The sequence below is a fragment of the Pholcus phalangioides genome, unplaced genomic scaffold (assembly GCF_987345545.1).
Source record: "Pholcus phalangioides strain wild (caught in Gottingen) unplaced genomic scaffold, Ppha-v1.0 ptg000022l_1, whole genome shotgun sequence".
In the NCBI taxonomy this organism is placed as follows: Eukaryota; Metazoa; Arthropoda; class Arachnida; order Araneae; family Pholcidae; genus Pholcus; species Pholcus phalangioides.
In genome coordinates this window covers 35,873,994-35,889,587 of record NW_028301615.1, presented here as the reverse complement: position 1 = coordinate 35,889,587, position 15,594 = coordinate 35,873,994, and the positions used below count along the sequence as shown (strand labels likewise).

The following is a 15,594-nucleotide window of genomic DNA, read 5'->3' as shown; positions in this document are numbered from 1 at the left end:
ATCAATAAAAAGGAAAAACGAAAGTATGAGTCCCAGGACACTCCCTTGAGAGACACCACGTGCGACATTCGTCCAATCAGAAAATTCACCATGGCATTCAGTGACCTAAACCGCACCCATGAATCAATCCCATTTTACAAGCAGTCGTCACCGCCCCCCCCCCATTTCATGTGAACGTTTAATGTAATGGACACGATCGAATGCCCTTTGAAAATCCAAGTAGAAAATGTCCACATTTTTTCCCGCGCTCTACGGCAGGAGTTCTCAAACTTTTTTTCACCCGGGGTGCCCCTTTCCCTAATCCGCTGATCCCAAAGCAGTGTAACAAAGAATCGCTTCGAAGGACTTTTGTCAACGTCACCTCTCCGCTGCCTCCCGACAAAGATTGGCGGCACACATTTTGAGAACTACTGCTTTGGTCACGTTAGGCTCCACCATAACTAATATTCCGACATAACCAACCTCTCCTAAGGTAAAATAGCAGTGAATTTACTCTGTATAATTAGACCACAGTTGTGTACGGTTCGACAGTAAGGTCACGAACTCGAGAATGCGTCGTCTTTTCTTTCCACAGAAGTTTTCATGTGAAATTTTGAGACACACTCTGTATGTAAAAATTATGCACCTATGCAATAATATTTTGAATTTTCCGCAGAGACATATCACACAACTGTCTGACTTTTCTGAGGCCAAGGCTGTTCTACAACATGAAGAACCTGAACAAGTTGTACGTGTTTTTTTTGTGTCCCTTTTCTTCTCTTGTTTGATTAGGTATTACAGTACAAGGATTTGTCGTCCTTCGATTAATTTGTAATTCTATCTCGCGATTTCTCCAAGTTGACACTTTCTTCATTTGATATTTTCACAGGAACTTGGAATACAATCGGATCTCCTCGTTACCCGTCGAAGGATTCCGCGATTTACATTCCCTCAAGTCACTGTACGTATATGCATCATATCATTTTCTTCTACGTATCATAATTTTTCTATTGACTGAACGTGTGGGACGTGGATGTTTTCAAACTTCGTTTAATGCGTCTTTAAAAATCTGCACGTGCCTCTGCTTGTTATAAATATAGTGCTATATATATCAATCCCCCTTGATACTGCTAGTACTATCTAGGAAACACGTTACTTATAGTGCTCAAAACTTCGGCACTCGCACCCCCCCCCCCTTTCCTGCGCTCGACAAATCTGATTGTCAGGAATTGATTCTCAGCACTTTCAAATAGACTTTCAAGAAAAGTTCAAAAGAGATCGAAACAGTTCTCCTGCTGCCATCTAGGAATATTGATCATTTTTCCCCTTTTAGTTTCATTCGACAGATGGCAGCAGTTTCTTTTTAAAATAGGGGGTGATTTAAAAAATCACAAAAACGATGCCAAAAGTAAGCGAAGTTGCTAAATCTTACTAACATCATAGAGAAGTCACCAATCGAGAGAAATGAAGCGCCACTTCAAATAGCAGTGAATTACAAAAATATGACAAATATGTCATTTTTTAATTCAGAATTCATTCACGTGTGTGTGTGTGTGTGTGTGTGTGTGTGTGTGTGTGTGTGTGTGTGTGTGTGTGTGTGTGTGTGTGTGTGGTTTTTTTTCCCCCTACACATGTATGCACGTTTTGACCAATCACCGACGAAATTCCCAGAATAAAAGAACCCAAGTTGTAAGCCGGGCAGCTGATACTAACTAATCTAACCTAATAATAACTTGCTCTAAATCCTAGAGCAAACTGAGCCGTGGTTAGACATTATGTATCAAGATATTATGAAAAAGACAGTCATAGAAACAGCTCTGGAAGAAGAAAACCGCAACATCCATTTTAAGAATGCCATATTATTGTCTGCTCACCAACATCTATTGCCATGTACTGACGGGAGTGGGGTGGTATTACCTCTTCCATTCACCGAAACAAAGAGAACAGGATACAAACAACACCAGTGACGCCATCCATGGCCCCCACATCCTGGAGCGGGGCCACTAGGCTGGGATTTTTTGCGGGCCCCCTGGTCAGACTTTTCATGGGCCCCCTTCTGTAGTTAATTTATAGCGTGAAAAAGCAAAAAATGATGAGAACTGTCCCGGGCCCCAGATCAACCACCCCCCCCCCCTTTGTGGGGGCCATGACGCCATCCGTTCTGAAAATTGGGAAAACCGCATAGGCGGAAATAGACATGGAAGCCTGGGGGGGGGGGGGGGGGGTGACCGCGATAGGGAAATATAATGATAATAATAATACTGATTTATATAGCATGAGGTAGCGATGCCACCATCCTGCCTATGGAAAAGTGACGTTAAAAAGGGTACGTACGCAGGCGTCCTCCTTTCTGTTTTGGAATCTGGTAGCCCTATTTTAATACGTTGAATTATAGTGGCCATATTTTGTAAAAAAAGGAACATCTAATTTATTTATGGGTGACTGAGATGACTTTACGACCCATATTTCCCAGAAATTTTCGGCCATCCCGACTCATTTACAAAAATGCCCCATTTCCCCCCCCCCCATACTTTCAATAAAACCCACGCAAATTGTAATTTTTTTTCTGAAATCGGATTATATATATAAAAAATTTTCAATTTTTCAAATTTATTGTACGATTTGGGTTAATACATATTTTATGTTGCTGATGGCAACCAAAGAGATGATGTCCCATACTGGTTGTTACAAAAGATGAATAGGGCAGTAATATTATTTTCAAATAACAAAGGTAGTAGTTACAATAAATAGAATTCCCCGATTTTTCATCGATTATCTCTTACGATTAATATACATAATTATATCAACATTAATATGTATAATTATCTCGCATATTTGTGATGTTTTTACTTTCTTTTCATGAATTAAATTTAAATGTGTGTGTGTGCAGTAACGTTTTCTTTTCTCCTCATCTTTTGGAATATTCAGTGATTTCAGTCATAATTAGCAGTTTTGTTTGCCTTTGGCCTTATTTTTGGTGACGATTAGCAATTTTCCGTATTCGGGATCCGAATTCCCTTTTTTTTTTCTGGAGGAAATATATGGTCAGCATATATGATTTGGACATTCATAACTTTCGTAAAAATAACGCATATTCTCCCGATATAACATTTTATTGTGATCTTTCTTAGAAAATTTCAAAAAAAAAGAGGTATATTTTCACTAAGACGAAGAATTAGCTGAATGTTATAAAAAACAATATATAAAGGCACGTATCATTAGAGAGCGGATCATGTAATGTAAAGTAAGTAACACACCCTTGTCCCCCCCCCCCCCCCCAAGGGTATTCAGGTAAGCATCGTAAACCGGACGTCGCCATCCTACTCAGTACAGATCCGACTGGGCGAAACGGAAATAAATCAAGAGTCAGCGGAGCCAGGTTCGAGGGTTGGTGCCAACCCCTCCAATGTCCGTCGTGTGGTTTTTGCTGATCATGAAATGTAAAGGCGCGTGTACACTACTACTTCACCAAACACCAACTCTGGCCATATCGCTATATTGCAATTTACTGCCATTAGTGAGATGGGTTGGAAGTGAAGGCGCTGTCTATCGGTGGTCGCCTCGAGTTCGTTAGGAAAAATATCTTATCAACAAGATATCAATATCCTCCCTTGGATTCGAACCCGGGACCCTGACAACAACCTTCACGATGGTAGACGAGCATCTTACCACCATGCCACTCGGGCACGGCGCGTATACACTAGCACGCGGATCATGCAATGAAAGCATTGGCAGTTGGTCGTTCAGTAATTTGTACGGTGTTGCGAACGATTCTTAGCTGTTTTTCACCGGACCCACCTGGAATCGGTTTTTTCAACGAACACAAAGGAAAGAAAGGAACACAAAGGAAGTTTGTGTACCCACGAGCGGATTAGAACCGCTGCAGGGGGTCGTGCGTTGCAAGATCTGCGCGCTAGTGTATACGCGCCTTAAGCAGTCACAAACTGTTGTGAAAAACAGGTTGTTCAACAATGTGCACAGTATTGTGAACGACGAACTAAATGCACGTATACACTTGCGCCGATCTTGTAGCGAACGACCCCCTAGCCGCGGTTCTAATCCGTTCGCGGGCACAAACTTCATTTGTGTTCCTTTCTTTCCTTTGTGTTCGTTGAAAAAAACCGGCCCCACGTGGGTACAGTTTTAAAACAGCTCAAGAATCGTTCACAACACCGTACAAATTACTGAACAACCAATTGCGAATACTTTCATTGCATGATCTACGCGCCTTAATCCTTCTTGAACCGTTGGAACCGGGAGTCGGGATTTTCTTCGAACACAAAGAAAGCTCGTATAGCCAAGAACGGATTTACTCCAGCAGATTTTACCTTACATGTTCTGCTCGCTAATGAGAACATGCCTTAATACTTTTGTCCAATAAAATAAGTGACCATGACCGATGTTTCTCGGAAAATTCCCCTATTTTTCTACAATTTCGGTCATTCCCACTTCTTTTGTAAAAAAATGTCCCGTTTTTTCCTGTAGTTTCAATGAAGCCTAGTTGAAAATTTTTATTCTTCACTGAAATCCAGCAAAAAGTTAATTTTCCCAACTCGAAAATTATTTTTTATTCGATAATTACGACCATAAAGATGAATGTAAGAATATTCATCTTAAGGTGTTTGTTAATAATAAATCATCTCATGTTAAACTTTTTTCAGCAAAATTCATTTTATTCCAATGCGATTGCAGTAAAGCTTCATTTCTCACCATCGGCAATTTTTTTCCAGTGATTTTAGAGGTAACTGGCAACTTTCCTCATCTTTGGCGCCAAATTTCGATTTTTCCGTCTTTGGATCGTTATTTCCCCTATTTTTCTGGACGAAATATGGTCAGCAATGCAATCTCGCATATTTTTTCATGTTAACCTTTTTACGTTTTTGGGATCCTCCTCAGTTACTCCAACCAAAGAACTGAACTCTAAATCAAGTTCAGTTTGTGAACTTCGTTTATTAAGGAACTGAAGCGAATAGATGTCCACCTGTCGTCTGCTTTTTTGAAGGCTACTTGTTTTGGATGCCTCCTAATGTGCTGACCCAAGAACTGAACTCTAAATAAAGTTCAGTTTGTGGGCTTTGTTCATAGGGAACTGAAACGAATAGATGTCTTTTCCTGTCGTCTGCTTCTTCGAAGACTATTTGTTTTGGACGCTTCTGTGGACTCCGCTGATAAATAACTGAAGTGAGATTAATACCTTATGACATCAAACTGACCATATTCCAGACAAATATTGGAAGTAAGGATCCTAAATTAGGAAAATACGGGATATTGTCAATCGTTGCTGAAAAAAATAGCCCGCGACAAGTATGAATGACAAATTACCAACTAAATTGACAATGGTAGGAAACGAAACGCATCTGCAAATAAAAAAAAATTTACATATGAGATGATTTATGTTTATAATCATAACTATATATCGTGACATAATTTATAAATTATGAATATATTCTTAATTTTTTATTTAAGTGAAGAATTAAAACTCAAGTGAGCCCCATAAAAATTAATGGAATATTTTTATCATAAAAAAAGACGGGACAGCAAAAATCACAGGAAAATATGACGATGACCATTAAAATATGGGTCACGGTATTTGGACTGGAAAAATTTAACTACACAATATATTTCATTTTCATATCTTTTTATATAAAAAGTCAAAATATTTTAAGGAATATAATTGCTGTTAATGTCCCTAAAAACATTTCTCATAAAAATCAAACCTTTAAGCGTCATTGACGAGATATCTCGCCATCTGAAAAACCTCTTAGGGGGCCATTCAAGTACCACGTCAGCAGATTTTTAGCGTTTTTGACGATGACCCCCACCCCTCCTATTTGTCAGCAAAATTTCGTCGGCTCTGCCCCTATCTACTAACGTATATTAGAATCAGAGACGTACGCAGTGGGGGCATGAACCCACTAGCCCCCCCCCCTTTTTATGAAAAAAAAATATTTTTTTAAATAAAATATCGGAAGAAAATACCTTTATGTTGTTTTAATGAGTTTCTGTCAATTTCAATTATGTTTGAAGGCTAAGAACTCAAAATTTATCTTTAAGGAATTCATTGCGACCCATCCCCCCCCCCAAGCTTTTTGTGCCCTTCCTATCGTGCGAGCCCTCTGTGTACACCTCTGATTGGTTTTGCTTTTCGTGTATATACATCGGGGGGCAAGGCAAAAGTAGACACCCCCCCATTGCCATGTAGTCTCGGTGAACGTGCCCCCCCCCCCCACGATCGAAGGGCATGTATTACGATCGGGAGTCTAGCAAATCACTCAAGGACAACGCATGTGAAGCAGTGAGTGTACACAAAACTCTTCAACGGGCCTTCCCCCCCATAAGAGACAGGACATGGGGGAACGTCTGTTGTGAGGTCTGAGAGATCTACTAGAGAAGGTCTTTTGAGGACTTATCAATGGGGGCGGGGAATGTAAGTTCAGGTGCCCACAAACTAGAAAAACCTTTTTCTATAGTTTTTCGCATTCCTAGCAAAGATGCCATTAAGAATATTTCATATTTTTTATAAAGGGTAGTTGATGACGTAAGCATCATTCAACCCCACCTTCCGTCATCAAAAGTCAGCAAATCCGAAACACAATACCCCCCCCCCCTCATCGATTGACATAATACTTGAATGACCCCATATTTTGTTTTCGTGTCAGGAAAATTCACCTACAACAGTCCGGCATGAGTAAATGATCGTGTCAGCAAGTGAACGAGTGATAGGAATGAATGAGCAAGTGAGGGAATATTAATGAAACTCATTTACTCCCTAAGACACTCACTTGCTCGCTAGGCCGTCCCCTCCCTTCTTCATTCACTCACTTAGTCACTCATTGTATCACTCATTCACTTGATCACTCATTGTATCACTCACTCACTTGATCACTCATTGTATCACTCACTCACTAGATCACTCATTCTATCAACTCACTCACTTGATCACTCATTCCATCAACTCACTCACTTGATCACTCATTCTATCAACTCACTAGTTTGCTCCTTCTGTTACACACTTAATCACCTGCTCTCTCACTCGCTTACTCACCAACTGGGTAGCTCACTGTTACTCCTTGACAAAGTCATTTATTCAATCAGTAACTCGGTCACTCAGGGTCACTCAATCTGTCATTCCCTAAGTAGGTCACTCTCTCTCTGTTACTCCCTGACTAGGTTACTCATTTTATCGCTAACTCACTAGGTCGCTAACTCTGTCACACACTCTCAACCACAAGAAGGTCGTACACTTACTGACTATAGGTCGCTTATTTTGCCACTTGTTCACTCACTAGATCATTCGATCTGCCACTGGTCGGTCTCTATGACACTAGCTTGTTCACTCAGTCACTGTATCACTCTCTCACCAACAGCAACCACTCTTTTACTCACTCACTAATTACTGCACCATTTACTGACACTTACTCGGTCATTCTTCGCTCACTGACTTATGTCTAAACGTCGGTGAATTTTCCGTAAATCCTTATTTTAGCACTGATGAGCCTAATTACTTTGAAAGATAGAAAGGGAAAAAAGGTACTTTTTGTGTAGAGCTCCAGCATGGATAAGTTCGCCATGCTCCAGGAAAGAGCAGCAAAGCAATAAATCTAACCACACGGTGTAGGAACAATTTACTATAAGCAAAGGGAGATGGATTTGTGTGTATTTGTTTCTCTTCTGTTTTTGGTTTTTTTAGGGGCTGGTTTAGTTGGGAAAAATTATTGTGGTGGCTGTGTGTGTGTTTTTCTCGTCAGCGCAATAGCGCAATCTGTTGTGAAAATTAGGAAAAGTGACGTCACCAAGGGTGCGTGCGCAGGCGCCCTCTTTTCTCAGTTTTGGAATCTGTTAACCCTAACCATAGGAGGTATAATTGCAGGGGGAGCTAAGTGATGTATATAGCGGAGCGGTAAATTTTGGTAATTGTTGGTCAGGTAAAGCATTAGGATGTTGGAAAGGGCGGCATAATTCAAATATCCCGCTATCGGAAAAGCCACAAATTCACCTGGATATGATTTGTTTTCGTTTACAACTATTTCTCCCAAACTGACTCTTGTTTCTTCCACCGCAGAAGAGAGTTCATCAGAGATGAATATTTTTCTACACAGTTTGGCCAATCAAATAGTTGTTGGCCTTTCTCTGCATTTCATGCGAAAAGGTCTGTGACAAAAATGGAGCCAAAAAATTTTGCTCCAAAGAACAGTAGAGTCTAAAACTGTGTCCCCCCCCCCCCCCCCAATTACTGGTCCGTGGGCTATTGCCATTCCGCCAAACATTTCCCCACGTTCTTAAATTTGTCACTACATGATTCGAGAGCTGCATAATCGCGGCGTGAAAAGCAAAGCCGCACTTAGGGATGTGCGACAGGTGCGGTCGCACCGGACCCCGAGTTCCGGTGGGGGAGGGGAGGTGGCAATTACGGTATCAACAATTTCTTTTGAAGTCGGAACTTTTATCACTTCTGTAAATCTGTGTTTTCATCTAGAAAAAATAGTTATAGAATTTTTTCTTCATTTTCATCTGGAAAGAAATAATTCTGGAATTTTTAAGAAAATTCTGAACTTTCAGCAATTCTGAATTTTTGCCGCTTCTGCAATTCTGAATTTTTATGAATTCTGGAATTTGGAATTTTCGTCAATTCTGTGTGGAATTTGGAATTTTCGTCAATTCTGTGTGGAATTTGGAATTTTCGTCAATTCTGTGTGGAATTTGGAATTTTTATCAATTCTGTGTGGAATTTGGAATTTTTATCAATTCTGTGTGGAATTTGGAATTTTTATCAATTCTGGAATTTGGAATTTTCATGAATTCTGGAATTTGGAATTTTCATGAATTCTGGAATTAGGAATTTTCGTCAATTCTGTGTGGAATTTGGAATTTTCGTCAATTCTGTGCGGAATTTGGAATTTTCGTCAATTCTGTGTGGAATTTGGAATTTTTATCAATTCTGGAATTTGGAATTTTCATGAATTCTGGAATTTGGAATTTTCATGAATTCTGGAATTTGGAATTTTCATGAATTCTGGAATTTGGAATTTTCATGAATTCTGGAATTTGGAATTTTCATGAATTCTGGAATTTGGAATTTTCATGAATTCTGGAATTTGGAATTTTCATGAATTCTGGAATTTGGAATTTTCATGAATTCTGGAATTTGGAATTTTCATGAATTCTGGAATTTGGAATTTTCATGAATTCTGGAATTTGGAATTTTCATGAATTCTGGAATTTGGAATTTTCATCAATTCTAGAATTTGGAATTTTCGTCAAATTTGTGTGGAATTTGGAATTTTCGTCAAATTTGTGTGGAATTTGTAATTTTCGTCAATTCTGTGTGGAATTTGGAATTTTCATCAATTATAGAATTTGGAATTTTCATCAATTATAGAATTTAGAATTTTCATCAATTCTGGAATTTGGAATTTTCGTCAGTTCTGTGTAGAATTTGGAATTTTCGTCAGTTCTGTGTAGAATTTGGAATTACCATGAATTCTGAAATTTGGAATTTTCATGAATTCTGAAATTTGGAATTTTCATGAATTCTGAAATTTGGAATTTTCATGAATTCTGAAATTTGGAATTTTCATCAATTCTAGAATTTGGAATTTTAAAAAAAATTAACAAAGAACAGTGGGTGTACAACATTTAAAAAAAACGGAACCGTGATCTCGAATTTTGTTTGCATTCGTTGATTTTTGCGGCCGCTAAAGACTCGTATATCGGCAAAGTTATTTTATGACCCCTCTGTATTACACCAGGCATACGGTAACACAGGCATTAAGGTAAATCGGATGATTTACTAACTGTAATTTCAGAACAGAAATGTACGGAAGACGTTTGTCAAAAATTTCTCCAAAAGATTCGAGTCTGTCAGGAGGACAAATTATTCTGCTTGAAAATTAATGAATGAGTTCGAATTCTATTCGCCTTCCCGTTTCGATAGTTTTGTGTGGAAGAGAAATACTTTGCCTAAATAATAACTATTGCTTAATGTAAAGTCAAGCAATATTTATGTAAATTTCGCTTCTACACAAAAATAAAAAAACGGAAAAAAATATTGCTCCTGCTGCCACCTATCAAATAAAAACTAAACTATTTGCCATAATTTTTTTAACTACAATTAATTACTGGTTTAAACCGGTATGCAGCATGAAGGAACAAAATATGCTATGAAACCGCATATTATTTATTTTCATGCTGCACACTTATTGCTAATTTTATGCACCAACATACCGGGTAATATTTTTTTAGGTTTGTCATCAAATCAGTTCTTTTAAGCGCCAAAAACATATTAACCTGTATTTTGACGCATAAAATAAATTACGCTGGTATGCAGCATAAAAACAAACAGCATAATTGTTCATTTTCATGCTGCACACCGGTTTAAAACCCACAACCACTTTCACTTCGAGAATGAAACATAATTTTGTTTTGTTGGCAGCAGTGGTCCCACCGTAAAGCTTCTCTTGCGTATAGTAATACATTTTATTGTTACACTCCTACTGCCATCTACAAGAAATTTTAAAAACTGGCATATCGTAGTGGGTTATCTGCCGCAAAACATCCTACCGCCCGTTATAGTTTCAAGTTCTGCTGTACTCGTATTGCGCACAAAAAAGTTGCTGAAATTCTGCGGCAAACATGAAAACAAACATGTGTCGCGTAAAACTTATACCGGTATCAAACCATACAGCCATGGTCATATCTTCATGTGCTACACACCAGTTTCAAACCAACAACCAATTTTACTTTCAAGAATTATAATAGATATTTCTGAATTTATCTGGTGTGTGTGTGTGTGTGTGTGTGTGTGTGAGAGAGAGAGAGAGCGCAGTGGTCTCAGCTCTACTCTGTTTCTCAGATATATAGTATAATAGTAGAGCAAATAAAATGGAAAGGAGTAAATAAAAAGTAATGGAAATATAGCCTAACAAGTCCAGTTGGTTAGGAAATTTTCCTCCAATTACTTTTTCCCTTCTAGTTCGCAAATTACTTCTTCCACCGGTCCGCGGAATTACTTAATTTCACCAGTCTGCAAGTAGAAAAACGTTGAAGAACAATATTCTAAAATACAATGATACCACGTAAGTTTGGCAATTTGCGATCCAATTTCTCATGATTGCGCATGCATGAAATCACTGGATGGACTTGCATGAATATAATAACTCTGTCCCGCTATTTGACATCAATTTGGCAACGGAATATTGTCGAATCGTGAGGCGTCGCACATAATTTCTTAAGATGATTACCACTATCTGTAATTATGCATTTAATAACATTAAATGTATTTTAAGATATGGTTATATATTCCAGAGACCTACAAGGCATGGAGATAAATAACATTGACATAAAGATGTTCCACCCTTTGACGAACCTTGAGTTCATGTAAGTATTTATCCCGTCTTCATTTGCATCCATGTTCAAAATGCAAACATTCAAAAAGCCATGTACAATCTTTGTAATGGTTTGTACATTCTATTAAAAACCATTTATAATGGGTGTCCCAAAACTATAACGCCGAAATAAGAGGTGTGGTTGTACAAGCCAAGAGACAAAAGAAGTTTTGCTGGAACCTAGGGCCACAAATGACTTTTATGTTTAGCTCATATCGGCATGAAAAATGTTGTCAATGCCGCCAAAAAAGGGTGAAAGAAAAGGGGTTCTAGAGTAATCCTGGAAGTGGGAGGGAAAAAATACCTTCCCCATAGACATAATATCGTTAGGGAAGAAGAAATTTCCCTGTTCCTTTTCATGATGCGAGCAAGGCTGCCAAATTTTGGCGACTTCGTAAATGCAGAGATGGATGTATCCTTCAGAATAAGTGGGTTCCTTTGCTCATTTCAGTGGTAGAGTTCTGGGACTCCCTTCATTAGGTAGACGGTAGTCGGATTATGTGATTATAATTACTGCTGATCACGTTTATTCACTAATTTATTCCGCAGCTACTTCAAGAAGTTCTTGTACTGTAGTTATGCTCCCTACGTGCGTATTTGTTCACCAAAGACGGACGGACTGTCCTCGACGGAACACCTGCTGGTTTGGCCAGTGCTCAGGATGTCCGTGTGGTTCGTTGCCCTGGCCACGTGCGCCGGTAATACGGTCGTGCTGACCTGGAGGGTGCTCTCGAGGAAAGAGGACAGAGTTTTGTCCCTATTCATCAAGAACCTTGCCGGTATGTATTTGAATATTTGTCACTGTCGATGTCCAAGGTCCAGCATCTTCGCAAAATGGCCAGCAACTGGTTCGTCACCTCATGAAATTGCCGATGGCTGAAATCTGGGCAATGTGCATAGTTTCGGCCATTTCACGAAGACGCTAAGCCTCGGACTTGGATTTCAGCTTCCAAGACGGATCCCTTACCGAAACGAAAACATTGGTGTACAATGATATAATTTTTTTTAATCTATTTTTTTTCTTTCCAAGTTGCTGACCTACTCATGGGTATCTACCTACTGGCCATAGGAGCCCAAGACGTGTCCTTCAGAGATCGGTACAACGCCTACGCCCACGCGTGGATGTCCAGCTGGCACTGCACGGCGTGCGGCGTGATAGCGATGGTATCCAGCGAAGTTTCAGTCTTTATCCTGTCACTAATCACCCTGGAGAGGTACAGGTGCATAATCACGAACGTGCGGGTCGTGACGCTCACGTCGGCCAGGTACAGCCTGGCGGCCGTCTGGTGCATAGGACTGACACTGGCTTTCGCACCGGTCATCCACTGGTCCCAGGAGCAGGGTTTCTACGCCAGCAATGGACTGTGCTTCCCGCTTCACATTGACGACCCTTATTTACTGGGGTGGGAATATTCAGCCTTTGTGTTCTTCGGGATCAACTTCACCGCTGTAAGTACGCATTTTTACTTCCTTCGTCAGCAATAATATTCGCTTAGTACCGAAAGAGACAGTAAGTTGGGGGGGGGGGGTCCCAAAATTTACGGGCCCATTTGAAAAATGAACAAAAAAAGAATGGGAAGCGATGGAAATGCACCGTTTGCATCATTGTGCTAGGTAAAACAGTAAATTTTCAGCTAGAAAGAATTTCAAAATTAGTTAAAATTTTTGCAACAGATGACGCTGCAGTCTAGAAAAACCTAAAATACCATTCTGTGATAATATCCACTATTTGCAGCAACACAACGTGGTATATAGTCCGAGAACAAAATTCGTCGAATATCAGTATAAACATCTTAGCCGGGATTGCGAAAATTCCGTATTCCTACCTCCTAGACTGCAGCGCCGTATGTTAACGAACTACTGACTGATTTCAAAATTTTTGTCTAAATTTATTTCAGGCCATTCGGTCCAGGGTCGCAACTAGATGCTTGGTCAGCCAAAGCAAACATGAATTTTGGCACCCCCTGAAATGTTGAAGGAGAGAGTAAAGGGTGAAATTTGCTCCTCTACTCCAGGCCCGGGACACAGGAGTCGCCTGCTTTCCCCTCCCCTAGTTGCAATCCTGTTCCGAGGCTATATATGCCATGTGTTGCTGCAAATGATATTTTGAAAATATCGTGCACTTTGGATTTTCTAGACCATAGCGCCACCAGTTGCAAAAATTTGTAATTAATTTTAGTCTGAAAATTTACTGTTTCCCCAAGCACCAATGCAGCAAACGGTGCATTTCTATCGCTTCCATTTTTTACGATTTTTTTTTGAATGGGCCCCTTCAGTTTCGGGCACCCCGTTTGTGAAATTGACAACAAGGCTCTAATATCACGTTTCCAAAACGTTTTTCAAACAGGTGATATTCATAATAGTTCTCTACCTACGAATGTTCCTGGTGATCAAGCGTGATCGGAGAAGAGCGAGACCAGCCGTGCTGGCCAAGAAGCACGAGGACGCCGTGCTGGCCCTCAGGTTCTTCTTCATCGTTCTCACTGACTGCTTTTGCTGGATACCCATAGTCCTCATAAAGCTCGTCGCCCTCGTTGGAGTCACCATATCTCGTAAATTATCCTCGTCCGTTCGTAATAATCAGACACTTTGTAGTTGGAAAAACATTTTCTTGATAAATCTTTTGTTTTTTTTGCAGATAACTTGTACGCATGCGTGGTCGTATTCATCCTACCGATAAACAGCGCCCTGAACCCCCTCCTCTACACAATCGCTGCACCCACGGAACTCCGGAGGAAGATAGAGAAGTCTTTGGAAAGGGTCACGGCATGTCTCAACCATTTCGAATGTATCTTCATATCAGGTGAGGCATTAAAACAAAATATCACTCATTGCTCATGCAATAAAGTTCTACTGAATTTATGTCTACCTGGTGTGGTTACCTGCACCTGTATCTCAGGAGACAGTTTCGGACATTGAATATATACATGCGTCGGGCACCTTATTTCACGATAGAAGCCATATAAACCACGAGCTAATACACAATCTTCCTATCGAAAATATTCAGGAAAACCACCCTACCACTGACTATATACAAGAAGGTGTCCTAAAACATTCCCGCTAAAATGAGAGGGGTGATAGTACACGTCAAAACAAACAATTTTTCTAATAGAACCCCGGGCCACAACCCACTCATTCGACAGATAGGTGCATTCAGGGCCGCAACTAGAAGCTTGGTCAATCGGGGCAAGCGCGCATTTTGACACCCCCTTGTAATGTTGAAGGAGAGGTTTCAGAATGAAATTTGCGCCCGCTCGGGTCTAGAGACCGGGGCACGAGCACGAAACCCGCCTGCTCCCCCCCCCCCCAGTGGTGCAGTGGTAAGATGCTCGTCTTCCACTACGAAGGTTACCGTCAACGTCCGCGGATTTGAATCTGGGTAGAAGTCTGGTGATGAGAAAACTCTGGTCTACCGCTATGAGAAGCGACAAGGAAACTTTTCTTCCAGTCACATGCAATTAATCACTAAAAATCGTCTCTTTCCCTCTCTAACACTATTGCGTGTGCGGTGGGGGGTTTCTTTATTCCAATTGTCTTACTCTCTCGTACTTCTAAGATTAATTTAGTAATTTTTTCTTTTTTTGGCTCCAGTAGCCTAAATTGCATGATAAGAATAAAAAAACCCATTTGCGACCCTAGGTTTGTTTCATAGACAAAATCGACTGTCTTGACGTGGATTATCACTTCTCTCATTTCAGGGGTAGAGTTCGGGGACACACTGCATATTCACAACACGTCATGTTTCATAACAACATATTTCTCGCATGCTTTATTAGAGTAGTAAAGCTTGAGTATATAGATTCACAGCAGCAGCGCTCCCACGCGCGCGAACGGGTAGCACTGTGTGTTATCTATCTCTTATTTCAGTGGTTCTCAAACTTTTGCCGCCGCCATCTCTCAATTGCAGCTCTCAGAATAATAATGACTAATAAAGAACCACCTTCAAATCACTGAACACGCACATATTACATATTATAATTACCTTATTCTGTTACACTTTTATGCATTTAACCCTTTAAGCGGCATTGACGAGATATCTCGTCTTCGTAAAAGCCTCTTATTTCATTAGTGACAAGCCCAGATATTTTGTAAAGTTGATTTCTCGATGGAAAACTTTCCCTTATACCCTTCCCTTAGTTTGTATCTACTGAGAATCGAAAGAAAGCCTACTTCATTGAAAAAAAATATCGCATTTTGAAGTTTAATAATTTATGACTTGCTCTGTGAGTTT

At 40.0% G+C, this 15,594-nt stretch overlaps 1 protein-coding gene across 1 annotated transcript in view; it reads left to right on the top strand.

Annotated features, from left to right (window-relative positions):
- The window catches only part of LOC149070270 (relaxin receptor 2-like), a 127,481-nt gene that overhangs the window by 109,300 nt on the left and 2,587 nt on the right, over positions 1 to 15,594 (top strand). The window contains exons 12-18 of the mRNA XM_089249814.1: positions 656 to 727; positions 869 to 940; positions 11,284 to 11,355; positions 11,913 to 12,142; positions 12,394 to 12,812; positions 13,711 to 13,915; positions 14,002 to 14,166. Coding sequence (XP_089105940.1) covers positions 656 to 727; positions 869 to 940; positions 11,284 to 11,355; positions 11,913 to 12,142; positions 12,394 to 12,812; positions 13,711 to 13,915; positions 14,002 to 14,166 — 1,235 coding nt within the window. The remainder of the gene's footprint in view (positions 1 to 655; positions 728 to 868; positions 941 to 11,283; positions 11,356 to 11,912; positions 12,143 to 12,393; positions 12,813 to 13,710; positions 13,916 to 14,001; positions 14,167 to 15,594) is intronic.